Source organism: Protomyctophum parallelum (genome assembly GCF_964188405.1).
Source record: "Protomyctophum parallelum genome assembly, chromosome: 8".
NCBI lineage: Eukaryota > Metazoa > Chordata > Actinopteri > Myctophiformes > Myctophidae > Protomyctophum > Protomyctophum parallelum.
This window is the reverse complement of record NC_139703.1, coordinates 38,805,546-38,823,153: the sequence shown is the minus strand read 5'-3', so window position 1 is coordinate 38,823,153 and position 17,608 is coordinate 38,805,546. Positions and strand designations below refer to the sequence as shown.

At 44.7% G+C, this 17,608-nt stretch overlaps 1 protein-coding gene across 1 annotated transcript; it reads left to right on the top strand.

The window, feature by feature from the left end:
• Positions 1–331: 331 nt before the first annotated feature.
• On the top strand, positions 332–16,334 carry LOC310863028 (putative chitinase 10; the record flags this gene model as incomplete). The annotated part of the gene is made up of 22 exons (XM_083771151.1): positions 332–393; positions 670–699; positions 1,510–1,714; positions 2,112–2,165; positions 2,300–2,465; positions 2,554–2,678; positions 3,612–3,735; positions 4,566–4,751; positions 5,710–5,832; positions 6,378–6,513; positions 9,965–9,994; positions 10,089–10,293; positions 10,662–10,718; positions 10,905–11,070; positions 11,184–11,305; positions 11,710–11,833; positions 13,174–13,359; positions 13,995–14,117; positions 14,655–14,824; positions 15,387–15,443; positions 15,846–15,999; positions 16,173–16,334. Exons 1-22 carry the CDS (start codon positions 369–371, stop codon positions 16,332–16,334), a joined length of 2,730 nt encoding a protein of 909 aa, XP_083627277.1. The 5' UTR covers positions 332–368.
• Between the last annotated feature and the right edge of the window lie 1,274 nt (positions 16,335–17,608).

Below are 17,608 nucleotides of genomic sequence, written 5' to 3'. Positions count from 1 at the left end.
AAACGAGATGGTACATCTCAAGGGGTCTTTTTTCCTAATAAAGAAACTTGAATCATCATCTTTCACACATTTTGCACATGAAGCCTTGTAAAAGTGCGTGCGGGGGAATGTGTACAAACCTGTATAACCTTCATTTGACTTCTAATTGTCTGCAAATCATATCATTGTTGAATAACACTTGAAAGTTATCGGCACAATTAACAATGCCAGTGGAAAACAGAAAAGGGCAATTAACTCCTGACCAAACACATGATTTATCAGAATAACGAAGCCAGATCAAACATGTTTTACAGATATGGAGAGGAATAGATATAGAAGGTATACTGTATAAGAGGCTTCTGGCCTTCAGTTAGTTGTACAGACGCACCATGGGCAAGCTTCTCATCTTCGTTGGTAAGTCGAGAAATTGCTGTTGAGGAAAACATTTTTCTGTGCAGAGCAAATTAACTATCTTTAGATTTACTATGAAACGGATATACTTTTCTTTTCAAAATAGTTGTTTAACAGTATGATTCATATAACTGATGATTATAAGAATAAGAAGGATTTATGTGTCATATATCTACCGGAGGATAAATCTTAGTGCTTGTCCTTACTGACCCAACCACCACTCCTTTTCCACTTTCTCTGGATCTCTCTCTCTCTCTCTCTCTCTCTCTCTCTCTGCAGGACTGGCTCTCCTTCTGCACGTGCAGCTAGGTAAGACTTGGTCCACTTGGTGTGTTACTCTCAAACGGCAAAAAAAACAAAAACATCAACAACTAGAAAAAGTGCCCTTCCGGGCACAGGTCTCCACCAGGTTATCCACAGATCCGTGCAGTTAGAGGTAAAAACACTTTTCGGCCAGTTATAGCGCCACCTTGAGGCTGAGTTGAAATTGTTCATGTGGCATTTCGTCCTCGGCCTAGTGGGAATGTGGGTGCACAATTTCACGGAAATCACGCGATGTGTTCATGATTTGCAGCATTTTGTTTGAAACTGAGCACTCCTGTGAACTTTGGAAGGCAATCTTAACCAATCAGGATGGAGTCTGATAAATCTGAAAGACCCGTTTCGTTGAATGGCTCTAGAGAGACTGTGTACCAATTTGCGTGATGTTTGGACAAAATCTGTAGGTGTACTGTGCAAAAACTTGTTTTGCACAAAGCGGCCTCCTGGTGGCGCTATAACAGGCCGTTCTGGAAAGTTTGGGGCAGAGGTTCATGGTTGGCATCCAGGGAGTGTGTGTGCAAAATATGGCATCGAAAAACTTGTTTTGCACAAAGCGGCCTCCTGGTGGCGCTATAACAGGCCGTTCTGGAAAGTTTGGGGCAGAGGTTCATGGTTGGCATCCAGGGAGTGTGTGTGCAAAATATGGCATCGACCGGGTTAACGTTGGCCGAGATTAGCTGTTCACGTACACACGGACGGACACACAAACGGACGGACGGAGTGCAAAACATACTCTCCCCACATGCCTTCGGCCTGGTGGAGACAACAAGCCCTTATTTTGTCACTCGTCCCTTGCAGGATCCTCCTACATCCTCTCATGTTACTTCACCAACTGGGGGCAGTACCGTCACGGTGCTGGGAAGTACATGCCCACCGACATCGACCCGTGTCTCTGTAACCACATCGTCTATGCCTTCGCTGGAATAGACAAAAACATGCAGATCACGACCACTCAGTGGAACGATTTGATGCTCTATGGACAGCTCCAGGCTCTCAAGAACCAGTGAGCACACACACACACACACACACACACACACACACACACACACACACACACACACACACACACACACACACACACACAGTCACACACACACACACACACTTTTTTTTATCATGCACATGATCACAAAATCTAAGGCTGCAGTCTCCTCTGAGCTGCAGCCTCCTGGCTGCTGTTGTGGGAAGATACATGCTTTTATCAAGCCATACAATGTCATTTTTAGATTTGAACCACTTTAACCATTAGTTCATACTTTGGCTGTTAAAAAATAGCAGATATACAACCTCGTATAGCGTGTCACTTCTATCTATTCTACATCTATTCTATCCTACATATCAGGCTGACACAAAGGTGTGAGGACTCAAAGTGATTTACATTTTTCTTTTGTTGTGTCCAGGAACGGCTATCTGAAGACCCTGCTGGCCGTTGGTGGATGGAACGTAGGAACTCAGTGAGTATTAAACATGAAACCCCAGATACTGTAAAGGCACTCTTTCTTGGACTCTTTTGGTTGAATCTCTCTCTCTCTCTCTCTCTCTCTCTCTCTCTCTCTCTCCCTCTCTCTCTCCCTCCCCCTCCCCCCAGGTTCACATCCATGGTGTCCAGTCCTGCTAACCGTCAGACCTTCATCCAAAGCACGATCAAGTTCCTGCGTAAGTACGGCTTTGATGGTCTGGACATCGACTGGGAGTACCCAGGCTCTCGTGGCTCCCCACCTGAGGACAAGGTTTTCTTCACCATCCTGTGTCATGTAAGCCTTCTATCATGTTACAAGATAACCTAATGGCACCTTGAAATGTTGGAAATCTTTCTCTTCACCACCTCCTGTCTCTCTGCAGGAGCTGTTGGCTGCCTTCCAGGCTGAAGGTCAGCAGAACGGCCAACCTCGTCTGATGCTCACCGCTGCCGTAGCTGCCGACAAGGGAGTGATCGACGCTGGATACGAAGTTTCCCAGCTCGGAGTGTCAGTATAGATAACACACAAACATATGAAGTAAATTTTCTACTTCAGTACACTAACTAAACTGGACTAAAATAGAGACAAAAAGGACGAAGAGTATTCGGCATCAAAGCCTCAGACGATCGGATGGAAAAACACGCAGGCAGAGAGTTGAACTGAAGTGTTGCGCTGTATTTATTGCAGAGTCAGACCAAGAACAGCAGAGCTTTCCGCTGCCCAGCTGTGCACAGGACACAGGACAGACTGACCGTGCGGTCAGCCTGCCCAAAACAAGACCCCCTAACATTGTATTTTCAGATAATATTATTATATACAGAGTTCCATCAAACAGAGGTGTTTTAAACTTTTACATATCAACAGTGGGCAGTGGCATAGAAAATGCATACAGAGTGACGTCTGAGATTTAATCAACTGGCCTCTTGGTTTAAACAATAGAATGCTAATTCCTATCACACCCAGCCGAGCCAGGCTACTTCACTTATGCATGATGGCTTCAGCTAGACTTACAGACTCCAACATTGACTTTAGCACAGAAATATAGTTGATTATAGAATGATTATAGTATACAAATTATTGTCCATATACGACACATACAAACAAGTATTTGGCTGCATGGGCATTATAGGTTATATGAGTATTTGTGTCTGTTGAGCTCCTACAATTTTCAAATGCTTCCGTCATACAGTCTGGTGCAACGAAAGCTCTGAATATGATGTGACGCCTCCTTCCCCGCTGATACGATTAGTCTTTACAGTCGCTCAGAATCAGAAATCGATCTTCACCGAAATGACAATTTAATAACCTTAAAAAAAATAAAGAAAAAGAAAAAATGATATCATAGATTTCGGAACAATTGGACCTTCCTGGTTGTCCTATGCACTTTCACTAATATTTTCTTCAAATCCCCCGGACTACTGTACATCCTTTCATCACCAGTATCCTGGACTACTTCCATGTGATGACCTACAACTTCCACGGCCCATGGGCGCACGTTACTGGAGAGAACAGTCCTGTGTGGCAGGGCCCAGCTGACAAGGGTGCCATGATCTACTTCAACGTGGTGAGTGTGGAGGTTCCTCGACATTCAAAATGTGAACACAGTGAACCCCATTGGTTTCTAGTACAGACCCGGACCGCGACAGACCGCTTTGAAGCCACGTTTTCGGCAAAATTAAATCCGATGGCGGCGGGCATCTTCAGAGCAGAATCCCGAGAAACATACAGAATTTCATAATTAACCTCGTCGCCATGAAACCGCGGCACAGCGGGTTATCATAATTACCCTTTGATAGCCGAACCCGCGGCGCCGCGGGTTTATAACTTTATATCAAAATGGACCGGCAGAAGCCAAGCACATACCTCTTTAACCTACCTCGCCCAGGTTGCTATAGGCAACCTTCAGTGTCCCTCCAGGCACAAGGCGAAATGCGCGCGCACTAGTGCTGCGCGGGTCAGGGTTTTTTATGACACGCAGGTCACGCATCAATTAATAATTTATGCCAACAACAGTACTGGAGACACAGACGCTGAAAGAAAACGCCACTAAAGACCTGAGAAAAACTATTTGAAAACGTTTGGTGTTACGTTGTCCAACTCCTCACTTAGCCTATACAATCCACACACATGCAAACTCACACACACACATGCATGCGCGCACGCACACACACACGCACACACTCGCGGGTGCGCTGAAGGAAAAGGATAGGTGCTGCTGGACTGCTGGTGGTTATAAAAGATTTCACTCGCTCTGGAGTGTCGGTCAAATACCGTCAGAACACAAGGATGGAAGATGGTAGTAGACAACTCACCTCTGTGTTCAAGGACAGCACGGGGAAAATAAATGTGTGCTGAAAGGCTGTGCTGTATATTGTTTCCTTGTCCATATTATAGAACTACGCTATGAACTACTGGAAGAACCAGGGCGCCCCAGCTGAGAAGCTGCTGGTTGGTTTCGCCACCTACGGTAACACCTTCAAACTGGCTTCCTCTTCCAACACCGGTATCGGTGCTCCAAGCACTGGACCTGGACCTGCCGGTCAATTCACCGCCACGCCTGGAACCTGGGCCTACTATGAGGTATTTAACTCACCCTGGAACCTGGGCCTACTATGAGGTATGTAACTCACCCTGGAACCTGGGCCTACTATGAGGTATTAAACTCACCCTGGAACCTGGGCCTACTATGAGGTATGTAACTCACCCTGGAACCTGGGCCTACTATGAGGTATATGTAACTCACCCTGGAACCTGGGCCTACTATGAGGTATATGTAACTCAACCTGGAACCTGGGCCTACTAAGAGGTATTTAACTCACCCTGGAACCTGGGCCTACTATGAGGTATTTAACTCACCCTGGAACCTGGGCCTACTATGAGGTATATGTAACTCACCCTGGAACCTGGGCCTACTATGAGGTATTAAACTCAACCTGGAACCTGGGCCTACTATGAGGTATTTAACTCACCCTGGAACCTGGGCCTACTATGAGGTATTTAACTCACCCTGGAACCTGGGCCTACTATGAGGTATTTAACTCACCCTGGAACCTGGGCCCACCCGTCGCCAATTGCGCCTTTTGACGCCTATTTTAATATCAATTGATTACGGTGATCAACTGCGTCCAGTATGCCCTCACAACACTCCGGTAGCGGTCAGCTGGAAACCCCCCCCCACCCCCCACCCCTTTTTTAAAGCTAATATCTTGGATTCTTCTTTTTGTGTCAAAACAAGCTAGATTTGCCTAATTTTCAAAAACGATATGATCCTCGCTTACGAAAAGTATGTTTTCTTACTGTACATTTATATTTGCGGTCGCCGTTAAATATCAGATGTTTTCTTATAGGTGGAAATGTAGGTAAAAGGTGACGTGCATTCACCAAAACAAACTGCACATAAATAGACTTGTACAGTCATGTCAGAGGCAGAGATTGTACACGTCTCCAGTGCAACAAGGTTGTGCGTTCTATATAGAAACTAATACATACAGTATAGATTTCACATTTGTTTCTAATGGCTTGTCTCTGCTTCATTCAGATCTGCCACTTCCTGAACCAGCAAGGAGTCACAGACGCCTGGGATGTCGCCCAGCAGGTGCCTTACGCCTACAACAGCCAGACCTGGGTTGGATTCGACAACGTTGTCAGCTATCAGGGCAAGGTGCATAGCAGCATTTCACATAATCGCTCAGATTTGTAGACACTACTAGTTACTTGGCGAGCAGAGCGGGGCAAGTACTGTATTCGGCTGCGTATGTCCGGGATCAGGGAATGTGTATTGTCTTTGGTGGCGTTACTCGGCCAGTCCAATCAGGGATTGTGCATTTTTGGTGGCGTCGCTCGGCCAATCAGAGCGTAAGTTTGCAGCTTGCTGCGTATGTCGGTGGCCCCTTGAACCGATTGGTTTGGGGCCGTGTGTTGTTGGCGTCGCTCGGCCAATCAGGGATTGGGTGTTGACGTAACTATGTATGTTTATCTAAAAACATGTGTGACATGTGTGGATGACGTAACAGATTTAAGTTATTTATGAGGGAGGAAGTTGACAAGAGTCAGATATAAGTTGCGTGCTCTGAGAAGCGCAAGGTGGCAGCTCGATAAGAGTGCATTTCTAGTTCCTGCTTTTGTCATTTATTTTAACGCACTGGTACAGGTTGGCTGGTACACTGTTACAGGTACAGGTTAACTGGTTACTGTTAACTGGTACAGGTTGGCTGGCTGAAGAGGAGTGGTTTTGGTGGAGCCATGGTCTGGACTCTTGACCAGGACGACTTCAGTGGCAATTTCTGTGGCATGGGACCATATCCTCTGATCAACGCCCTCAAGAAGGGCCTGGGAACCGGAAGCAAATGCCAGTCCGTATGCAACGTTCCCCTTTTCAGACTGTGCCCCTGCGTGACTGTACCGCCCGTTGAGAAACATTACTTCTAGAAGTTCAACCTTTTTTAGGTGTTAAAGGTGTGCCCCAGGGGTCAACTTTAGGACCCCTTCTGTTTATGTGAACAATCTGCCATCAATTTTTAGACACAGTTTTTCCCAGCTTTATGCCGATAATACGGTCATCTACACATCTAACTCCTTCAACTGTGTTGAAGGAATAAAAGTTAAATAGCGTTTGAGGTAAATAGGATAATTTAAATAAATACATTTTAAAACCAGTTGAAGCCAGCGCTTGTGTCTTCTGATATGTAAAGGTGTCCATTGAAGTCTGTCGTACATTACGCAATGGTGTGTGAGAAAAGGACAGCCAAGGACAAATCGACAGTCTATTGTATGCAGTGTTAAGTGGAACAAGTTCAGATTTTGAGCATTTTGATAAACCACATCACAATAGTCGAATAGTGGAAGTACTAATAAAGCCAGTTTCTTGCGTACACTGAGTGAAAAGCAGTTTCTGGATCTATATAAAGCATTTATTCCGAAGGTAACCTTTTTTAACACATATGAGATTTGAATGCGAGTTCTGGGTCCAACCATACGGTGAGATATTTAATGTCAGCTTTTTGCAAAGCCGTGCCATCATTACTTGTTATAGTAAAGGAATCTGTTATGGATTTGAGTTTAGGACTAGTACCAAAAATCACAATAAACCACTTTGACTTATTAAGCAGTAATTTATTATGTAAGAGACAATTTTATCATATTTTCTTCATTTAATCCTAGACCTTTTTTTCATTAACTCTGCAGTCAAATGAGGCGTGGTTTCTGAATTGTGTGTTGTTTGCTTATCTTTGCTTATCATCCAGATAAAAAGAACATGAAACAACTTGTTTTTTTATCTGGATGATAAGCAAAGATTGACTACATTTGTGTCAATATGCATCAGTAGCCTTTCCATGTCTACTTTAGTCTCATTTATATATACTCTTTTTTTTAATATTTTTTATCCCACGATTTTGCTAATCATTTTTTCACCCAGTGTCAATTATCTAATGTAATCCTGGGCGCTACACTTCCTCTGCCAACCTGGGGAGGGCAGAGGACTGACCTCATGCTTCCTTCTATGCATGTGGAGTCCAAGCTGCTTCTTTTCACCTGACAGGGGGTAGTTTCCCGGTCATTTATATATATATATATATATATATATATATATATATATATATATAATATATACTGTCATGATATGTCAGTAGTTTATCAATCAATAAATAAATAAATAAATCAATGTTTGGGAAACACTCACCCATACCTACGTTCAGCCATTTAGATTTTTCTTGGTCATATTCTCCAAATCATAATAATAATAACTAAATAAATATTCACTAAACACTGAGCCACTAAGAAGACGAATTGGTCAAATTGCATTATGAACATCATTTTTGGCTAGACTTTTCAAGTGACTTTAAGTCATTAAAACACCTTGATTATTCAACTTTATGCATTATGCATTATTCAACGACAGAAAATAACAAAATAACAAAGGAGTGGAGACCAGCCTCTGCATAACACTGAAACACATTGAAGGATGGTTGTATTTACCATAGACTGTAAAAAATATGGACAAAGCGTTCGCTGGGTCTAACATGAACGACTTTATGGTAATTTATTTTATAAATGGGACCATCATTTTCCAAAAAGAATATTATGACATTAGAAATGAGACTTTAAACTAGTGACTAGAAGCAGAAAGTATTCATGTCCATGTTTATTAAGGTAATACAGTCTAGGTGACAGCGCCACAACAGGCCATTATATGAACTTTCAGGAAATCCCGATTTCCTTGTGGCTTCACAAAATATCTGTCTGACTGCCCCCCTGGTATTTACACAACGTAGTTTCAGGAGTGGAGACCAGCCTCTGCATAATACTGCCACTCTGTTCTCAACCACCTCCCCGCCTCCACTCAACGGCCACGCCCCCATTCACAATCACCTGTATCCACTACACCTGCTAACCTGACGCTGCCAGATGAGGGCGGTATTGGGTAACCATGTTTCCCAACACAGCACTCATCTGGGATCTCTCAGACAGTTGAGCTGACAAAAATCCGTTCAGTACCGGACCAATCAGCATGAGCTAAGGGCGGGACATGGGCGAAACCGGATGTGAAGCTATATAGACACGTCAATATGATTGGTTGTGTTTGCACGCCCACACGGTGATAGACAGACGGTCCCATCCAATCATCTACCAAGTATCTTGAAAAAAAGGAACAGCCCCGTCATAGAATTTGCTTCCGCGATCCCAGATCCCAATAAGCTGTGAAACAAATTTGTGTAGCAAGCTTCTTGGATCTGGCAGCGTCAGGTTATACACCTGCCTCCTCTCACCACAGCCAATCCCTGGTCAATCACCACAGTATAAATACACCTGCGATCTCTCAACCAAGTTGTTTGTTCTGCTCCACGACAGACCAAGCATGGGTTTTGAGTACTGCACTTGTAGATTGGCTATTTTCGCTATTTTTCAAATTTGCCATCCTCCTCCACCCCAACCTCCACTGTGTGTGTGCCTGCGTGTGTGTGTTGCTTATCTTTTCTTATCATCCAGATAAAAAGGACATGAAACAAAATATCAACTACATTTGTGTTAATGTGCATCAGTAGCCTTTCCATGTCTACTTTAGTCTCATTTGTAGTCGAAAACGAGATGGTACATCTCAAGGGGTCTTTTTTCCTAATAAAGAAACTTGAATCATCATCTTTCACACATTTTGCACATGAAGCCTTGTAAAAGTGCGTGCGGGGGAATGTGTACAAACCTGTATAACCTTCATTTGACTTCTAATTGTCTGCAAATCATTGTCATTGTTGAATAACACTTGAAAGTTATCGGCACAATTAACAATGCCAGTGGAAAACAAAAGGGCAATTAACTCCTGACCAAACAAATGATTTATCAGAATAACGAAGCCAGATCAAACATGTTTTACAGATATGGAGAGGAATAGAAGGTATATAAGAGGCTTCTGGCCTTCAGTTAGTTGTACAGACGCACCATGGGCAAGCTTCTCATCTTCGTTGGTAAGTCGAGAAATTGCTGTTGAGGAAAACATTTTGCTGTGCAGAGCAGCAGAGGAAATTAACTATCTTTAGATTTACTATGAAACGGATATATTTTTCTTTTCAAAATAGTTGTTTAACAGTATGATTCATATAGTAACTGATGATTATAATAATATGTAGAAGGATTTATGTGTCATATAGATTAATAACCGGAGGATAAATCTTAGTGCTTGTCCTTACTGACCCAACCACCACTCCTTTTCCACTTTCTCTGGATCTCTCTCTCTCTCTCTCTCTCTCTCTCTCTCTCTCTCTCTCTCTCTCTCTCTCTCTCTCTCTCTCTCTCTGCAGGACTGGCTCTCCTTCTGCACGTGCAGCTAGGTAAGACTTGGTCCACTTGGTGTGTTACTCTCAAACGGCAAAAAAACCAAAAACATCAACAACAAGCCCTTATTTTGTCACTCGTCTCTTGCAGGATCCTCCTATATCCTCTCATGTTACTTCACCAACTGGGGACAGTACCGTCACGGTGCTGGGAAGTACATGGTCACCAACATCGACCCGTGTCTCTGTGACATCATCGTCTATGCCTACGCTGGAATAGACAAAAACATGCAGATCACGACCACTCAGTGGAACGATGAGGCGCTCATTGGACAGCTCCAAATGCTCAAGTTACAGTGAGCACACACACACACACACACACACACACACACATTCTGAAAGTGTAAACATTATATTTTATCATGCGCATGATCACAAAATCTAAGGCTATGTTTTTAGTCTCCCGGTTGACGTGATGCTTCAACCCTCCGGGCTGCTGTTGTGGGAAGATACATGCTTTTATCAAGCCATAAAATGTGCATGTCATTTTTAGATTAGAACCACTTTAACCATTAGTTCATACTTTGGCTGTTCAAAAATAGCAGATATACAACCTCGTATAGCGTGTCACTTCTATCTATTCTACATCTATTCTATACATATCAGGCTGACACAAAGGTGTGAGGACTCAAAGTGATTTACATTTTTGTTTTGTTTTGTCCAGGAACGGTGCTCTGAGGACCCTGCTGGCCGTTGGTGGATGGAACGTAGGAACTTCTCAGTGAGTATTAAACTTGAAACCTCAGATACTGTAAAGGCACCCTTTCTTTGACTCTTTTGGATGAATATCTCTCTGTCTCTCTCTCTCTCTCTCTCTCTCTCTCTCTCTCTCTCTCTCTCTCTCTCTCTCTCTCTCTCTCTCCCTCTCTCTCTCTCTCTCTCTCTCTCTCCCTCCCCCTCCCCCCAGGTTCACATCCATGGTGTCCAGTCCTGCTAACCGTCAGACCTTCATCCAAAGCGTGATCAATTTCCTGTATCAGAACACCTTTGATGGTCTGGACATCGACTGGGAGTACCCAGGCTCTCGTGGCTCCCCACCTGAGGACAAGGCTCTCTTCACCGTCCTGTGTCAGGTCAGCCTTCTATCATGTTACAAGACATAACCACCTGAATGGCACCTTAAAATGTTGGAAATTGTGGAAAATGTGGAAATCTTTTCTCTTCACCACCTCCTGTCTCTCTGCAGGAGCTGTTGGCTGCCTTCGAGGCTGAAGCTAAAACAGATGATCCTCGTCTGATCCTCACCGCTGCCGTCGCTGCCGACAAGGGAGTGATCGACGCTGGATACGAAGTTTCCCAGCTCGGAGCGTCAGTATAGATAACACACAAACATACAAACAAGTATTTGGCTGCATGGGCATTATAGGCTATATGAGTATTTGTGTCTGTTGAGCTCCTACAAATGCTTCCGTCATACAGTCTGGTGCAACGAAAGCTCTGAATATGATGTGACGCCTCTTTCTCCGCTGATACGATTCGTCTTTACAGTCGCTCAGAATCAGAAATGGATCTTCACCGAAATGACAATTTAATAAATAGCATCCTTTAAGCAGTTTCCCCAGACAGTGTGTGAGACCTTAAAAAAAATAAAGAAAAAAAAATAAAATGATATCATAGATTTCGGAACAATTGGACCTTCCTGGTTGTCCTATGCACTTTCACTAATATTTTCTTCAAATCCCCCTGACTCCTGTACATGCTTTCATCACCAGTATCCTGGACTACTTCCATGTGATGACCTACGACTTCCACGGCCCCTGGGCGCACGTTACTGGAGAGAACAGTCCTGTGTGGCAGGGCCCAGCTGACAAGGGTGCCATGATCTATTTCAACGTGGTGAGTGTGGAGGTTCCTCGACATTCAAAATGTGAACACAGTGAACCCCATTGGTTTCTAGTACAGACCCGGACCACGAAAGACCGCTTTGAAGCCACGTTTTCGGCGAAATTAAATCCGATGGCGGGCATCTTCAGAGCAGAATCCCGAGAAACATACCGAATTCATAATTAATCTCGTCGCCATGAAACCGTGGCACCGCGGGTTATCATAATTACCCTTTGATAGCCGAACCTTTATATCAAAATGGACCGGCAGAAGCCAAGCACAAGTAGTGCTGTCGCCGCACAGCTAGAAGGTCCTGGGTTCGATTCCCGCTCGGGACGCTGTGGGTGCTGGCGGCGTGTTTCCTCCTCCGTGTCATCAGTGCCCATACCCGAAGGCGGGGTTGGCGAAAGGGCCTTTCTGTGTGGAGTTTGCATGTTCTCCCCGTGTCCCCTAGGGTAGGTACCCTCACAATAAACATGCAGTAATCCTGGTCTCTAAACTGCCTCCCCCTGGCCAGCCGGGGCCTGATGGAGGGGAAAGGAACTGGTTGGAATAACGTGTTCCTTCCATGCGCTACGTCCAACCAGGGAAACTCCCCCCTGTCAGGTGTAAAGGAGCAACTTGGACACTCAGGCATTGAAGGAAGCATGAGTTCAAGTCCGTTGCTCTCCCCTTGTCCCCCATATATGGGGACTAGGTTGGTGGAGGGTGTGTAGAGCATTAGATGATTGATACAGGGGTGAAAAATGGGTTACAAAATCGTGGGATAAAAAATATATATTAAAAAAAAGAAGCCAAGCACATACCTCTTTAACCTCTATACCTCGCCCAGGTTGCTATAGGCAACCTTCAGTGTCCCTCCAGGCACAAGGAAATGCGCGCGCACTAGTGTTGCGCGGGTCAGTGTTTTTTATGACACGCAGGTCCCGCATGAATTAATAATTTGACTCAACCGTCCGTCGCAGACATAGCCTACAGTAGAGTTATGCCAACAACAGTACTGGAGACACAGACGCTGAAAGAAAACGCCACTAAAGACCTGAGAAAAACTATTTGAAAACGTTTGGTGTTACGTTGTCCAACTCCTCACTTATTAGCCTATACAATCCACACACATGCAAACTCACACGCGCGCACGCACACACACTCGCGGGTGCGCTGAAGGAAAGGGATAGGTGCTGCTGGTGGTTATAAAAGATTTCACTCGCTCTGGAGTGTCGGTCAGATACCGTCAGAACACAAGGATGGAAGATGGTAGTAGACAACTCACCTCTGTGTTCAAGGACAGCACGGGGAAAATAAATGTGTGCTGAAAGGCTGTGCTGTATATTGTTTCCTTGTCCATATTATAGAACTACGCTATGAACTACTGGAAGAACCAGGGCGCCCCAGCTGAGAAGCTGCTGGTTGGTTTCGCCACCTACGGTAACACCTTCAAACTGGCTTCCTCTTCCAACACCGGTATCGGTGCTCCAAGCACTGGACCTGGACCTGCCGGTCAATTCACCGCCACGCCTGGAACCTGGGCCTACTATGAGGTATTAAACTCACCCTGGAACCTGGGCCTACTATGAGGTATTAAACTCACCCTGGAACCTGGGCCTACTATGAGGTATTAAACTCACCCTGGAACCTGGGCCTACTATGAGGTATTAAACTCACCCTGGAACCTGGGCCTACTATGAGGTATCTCACCCGTCGCCATTTGTGCCTTATTTTGACGCCTATTTTAATATCAATTGATTACGGTGATCAACTGCGTCCTACTCTCCGGTAGCGGTCAGCTGGAAACCCCCCCACCCCCCACCCCTTTTTGAACACTAATTTATTGGATTATTTTTGTGTCAAAACAAGCTAGATTTACCTCATTTTCAAAAACGATATGATCCTCGCTTACGAAAAGTATGTTTCTTTTACTGTATATGACATTCATATTTTATATTTGCTGTCGCCGTTAAATATCAGATGTTTTGGTAGAAATGTAGGCAAAAGGTGACGTGCATTCACCAAAACAAACTGCACATAAATAGACTTGCACAGTCATGTCAGAGGCAGAGATTGTACACGTCTCCAGTGCAACAAGGTTTTGCGTTCTATATAGAAACTAATACATACAGTATAGATTTCACTAACAAAAGATTTGTTTCTAATGGCTTGTCTCTGCTTCATTCAGATCTGCCACTTCCTGAACCAGCAAGGAGTCACAGACGTCTGGGATGTCGCCCAGCAGGTGCCTTACGCCTACAACAGCCAGACCTGGGTTGGATTCGACAACGTTGTCAGCTATCAGGGCAAGGTGCATAGCAGCATTTCACATAATCGCTCAGATTTGTAGACACTACTAGTTACTTGCGCGAGCAGAGCGGCGCAAGTACTGTATTCGGCTGCGTATGTCCGGGATCAGGGAATGTGTATTGTTTTTGGTGGCGTCGCTCGGCCAATCAGAGCGTAAGTTTGCAGCTTGCTGCATATGTCGTGGCCCCTCGAACCGATTGGTTTGGGGCCGTGTGTTGGTGGCGTCGCTCGGCCAATCAGGGATTGGGTGATGACGTAACTATATGTTTATCTAAAACATGTGTGACATGTTTGGATGACGTAACAGATTTAAGTTATTTATGAGGGAGGAAGTTGACAAGCGTCACACATAAGTTGCGTGCTCTGCTGGCGCACAAGTAGGCCATTCATGGCCAACTTGTGTGCGAAGCGCAAGGTGGCAGCTCGATAAGAGTGCATTTCTAGTTCCTGCTTTTGTCATTTATTTTAACGCACTGGTACAGGTTGGCTGGTACACTGTTACAGGTACAGGTTAACTGGTTACTGTTAACTGGTACAGGTTGGCTGGCTGAAGAGGAGTGGTTTTGGTGGAGCCATGGTCTGGACTCTTGACCAGGACGACTTCAGTGGCAATTTCTGTGGCCAGGGAAAATACCCTCTGATCAACGCCCTCAGGAAGGGCCTGGGAGCCTGGGGCTTTGGAGCCTGCATACCAGCGTTATCACCAAAGTGTGAGGAGTGTGGGCACACACACACACACACACACACACACACACACACACGCGCGCACGCACGCACGCACGCACGCACGCACGCACGCACGCACGCACGCACGCACGCAATACAAACTTCAGATTGATCATGGGAAAGGTAGCAGAGAGGGGCAGTTTAGTGACAAGAACACACACCCTCAAAACTGTTTAGAGATTGCTACCATACCGTGAGAGTCAGGATTGCTAAATTGGAGTAAAAGACATTCTGGACCCAGGAAACGGTGAGGCAGAGGGCAAGCAACGTCAAAGCTTGGCTATAGAACCAGGCATACGGCCTGGTTCTATAGCCAAGCTTTGATGTTGCTTGCCCTCTTTGCCTGTTTCTGATGTGAAAGCACAAGTACTTGACTTCTGGCTATGCTCCTACACAAGTCTGATTGTTCAGATAATGGATAACAGTCTACAGTATAGTGGGTTATTGGGTTAATTCAGAGGTGACAATACTACATAGGCCTATTTCTAGTACAGAGTTCCATCTCTTGAGACATAATCCTCTTCTTCCTCCATGTGTCATGCAGGCTGCAGTGCTTAGAGCTGGCTGAGATCGTCCAAGACCACGCAGGCCCATGTGGGTGGTGGGAAGGACATGCTCCGTAACAGTTCTGTCTAGTGATCACTGATGGAAATAAAACTGTATAATTCAAAACACCTGTCCAAGTTATTATTGGGATCCTATTGTTTTTACTTCCGTTACTTTTTGCAGTTCTTATGTGCTGAAAATGATGAGCAATGTTCAAAAAGTCCCATCTAAAATGAATGCCACCATTATCGAAAAACATACTTCTAATGATGTGCCTGAGAGCAGCAGATGAAGAGATGTGTGGAAATGTCAGCCAACCATGCTGTGCATGTACACATGGTAACACTGAAACACATAGAACGGTGGTAGTATTTACACAACGTAGTTTCAGGAGTGGAGACCAGCCTCTGCATAACACTGAAACACATTGAACGGTGGTAGTATTTACACAACGTAGTTTCAGGAGTGGAGACCAGCCTCTGCATAACACTGCCACTCTGTTCTCAACCACCTCCCCGCCTCCACTCAACGGCCACGCCCCCATTCACAATCACCTGTATCCACTACACCTGCCTCCTCTCACCACAGCCAATCCCTGGTCAATCACCACAGTATAAATACACCTGCGATCTCTCAACCAAGTTGTTTGTTCTGCTCCACGACAGACCAAGCATGGGTTTTGACTCTTGAGTACAGCACTTGTAGATTGGCTATTTTCGCTATTCTTCAAATTTGCCATCCTCCTCCTCCACCCCAACCTCCTCCTTCCGCCTCGATTCTCTAGGAATCCAGGGGGAGGGGGCAGAGGAGCAGAGACGACCAACCGTTCACTCCGAGCAGAGCAAAGATGGCCGTCAGCTCCAGAGACTATACGCCCCCACCCCGAGTCTCGCCCTACCTTGGGTTCCTCACTCCATTCCACATTCATCTCAATATGTTTCAATAAACTCTTAACTGTTAAGTAGAGGTATGCTCTCTTAGTAGTGATATGACTACTACTACTAATCTATTTCTTCAAGTCCGTAGTAGATTTCAGATGTTGTTCTGCCAATGTCATGGAACATATTCCCTGTTTTTGCTTACTGCCACTAGGTGGCATAGTTGCTACTTCATTCGTTAAGTTAGTACCTCCCTGTCACCAGGGGGCGCTGTTTATCTTAATGTGCTGCAGTCCTTATAGTACAGGAAGTTATCCTGGATGTTTGCAACACAGCAACATGTTTGTGTTTTCTGAAGTTCCATCCAAGGCTGGTTTCTAGCCCTTTGAGTGGCAAAATGTGTAAGTAGAAATGTTGTCTATCATTGTGACAGTGTATTTTGGGAACTATTGTGACACATGTTCTGCATTTGTGTGTAACTTCATTGCCAAATTTGCCATCCATGTCAGTGATGGAAGTTCAGGCTTTCAAAGAATATTGATTGTGAGGTGAAGATAGACAGGAAATAGGAATTGGAGAGACATGCAGCAAATCATGAATCATCATGAATGGGGCTCGAACATGCAACGCACTGTGAGCCATATATGTGGCATGCGCCTGGACCGCTAGGCCCGCAGGCGCCCCCAGTATACCGTATTTAGTGATCTCCACAGGTGTCCCAGCCTAGCCAAGGGCATGAGTCCAATACTAAGGCTCCAACCATTCAAGATGTTGGGTTTCATATAGCTTTGCCATTCATTGTGCGTGCGTGTGTGTATGCACCCATGTTTGCAGGGGCACAGAGGGTGCCCAATTTCATAGGGAAGTGTATAATTTACACTCATCTGAAGTATTCCTTCCCCCCACTGTACTTGAGTCAACAGCCATCACATACTAACATAATTATATTACTAATATGTTGAGAAACATATGTATGACATAAAAATCAAGATTAAAAATAAATAAAATGCTTGAAATATTTCACTTTGTGTTGAATCTAGACTATGTGCACTATGCTGTAAGATGATGATGATGATGATTTAATTACTCTCTTCATCTTCATGCTGTAAATATAATATTTTGGGAATTGATTAACACTCAAGTGCATGCCATGAAGACATAAAAACTGGACGGAAGGTATAGACAAGAAATAACATACAGTCCCAGTCGCTTTGAATATGATCATAATTTATTTTATTTCCATCAGTGATCGCTTTGTTTATAGACATGAAATGTCACCGAGCAGTTCTCGCTTGGGGCCATAGTAGTAGCAGCGTGGTTTTGCATTGACTTATTTGCACCC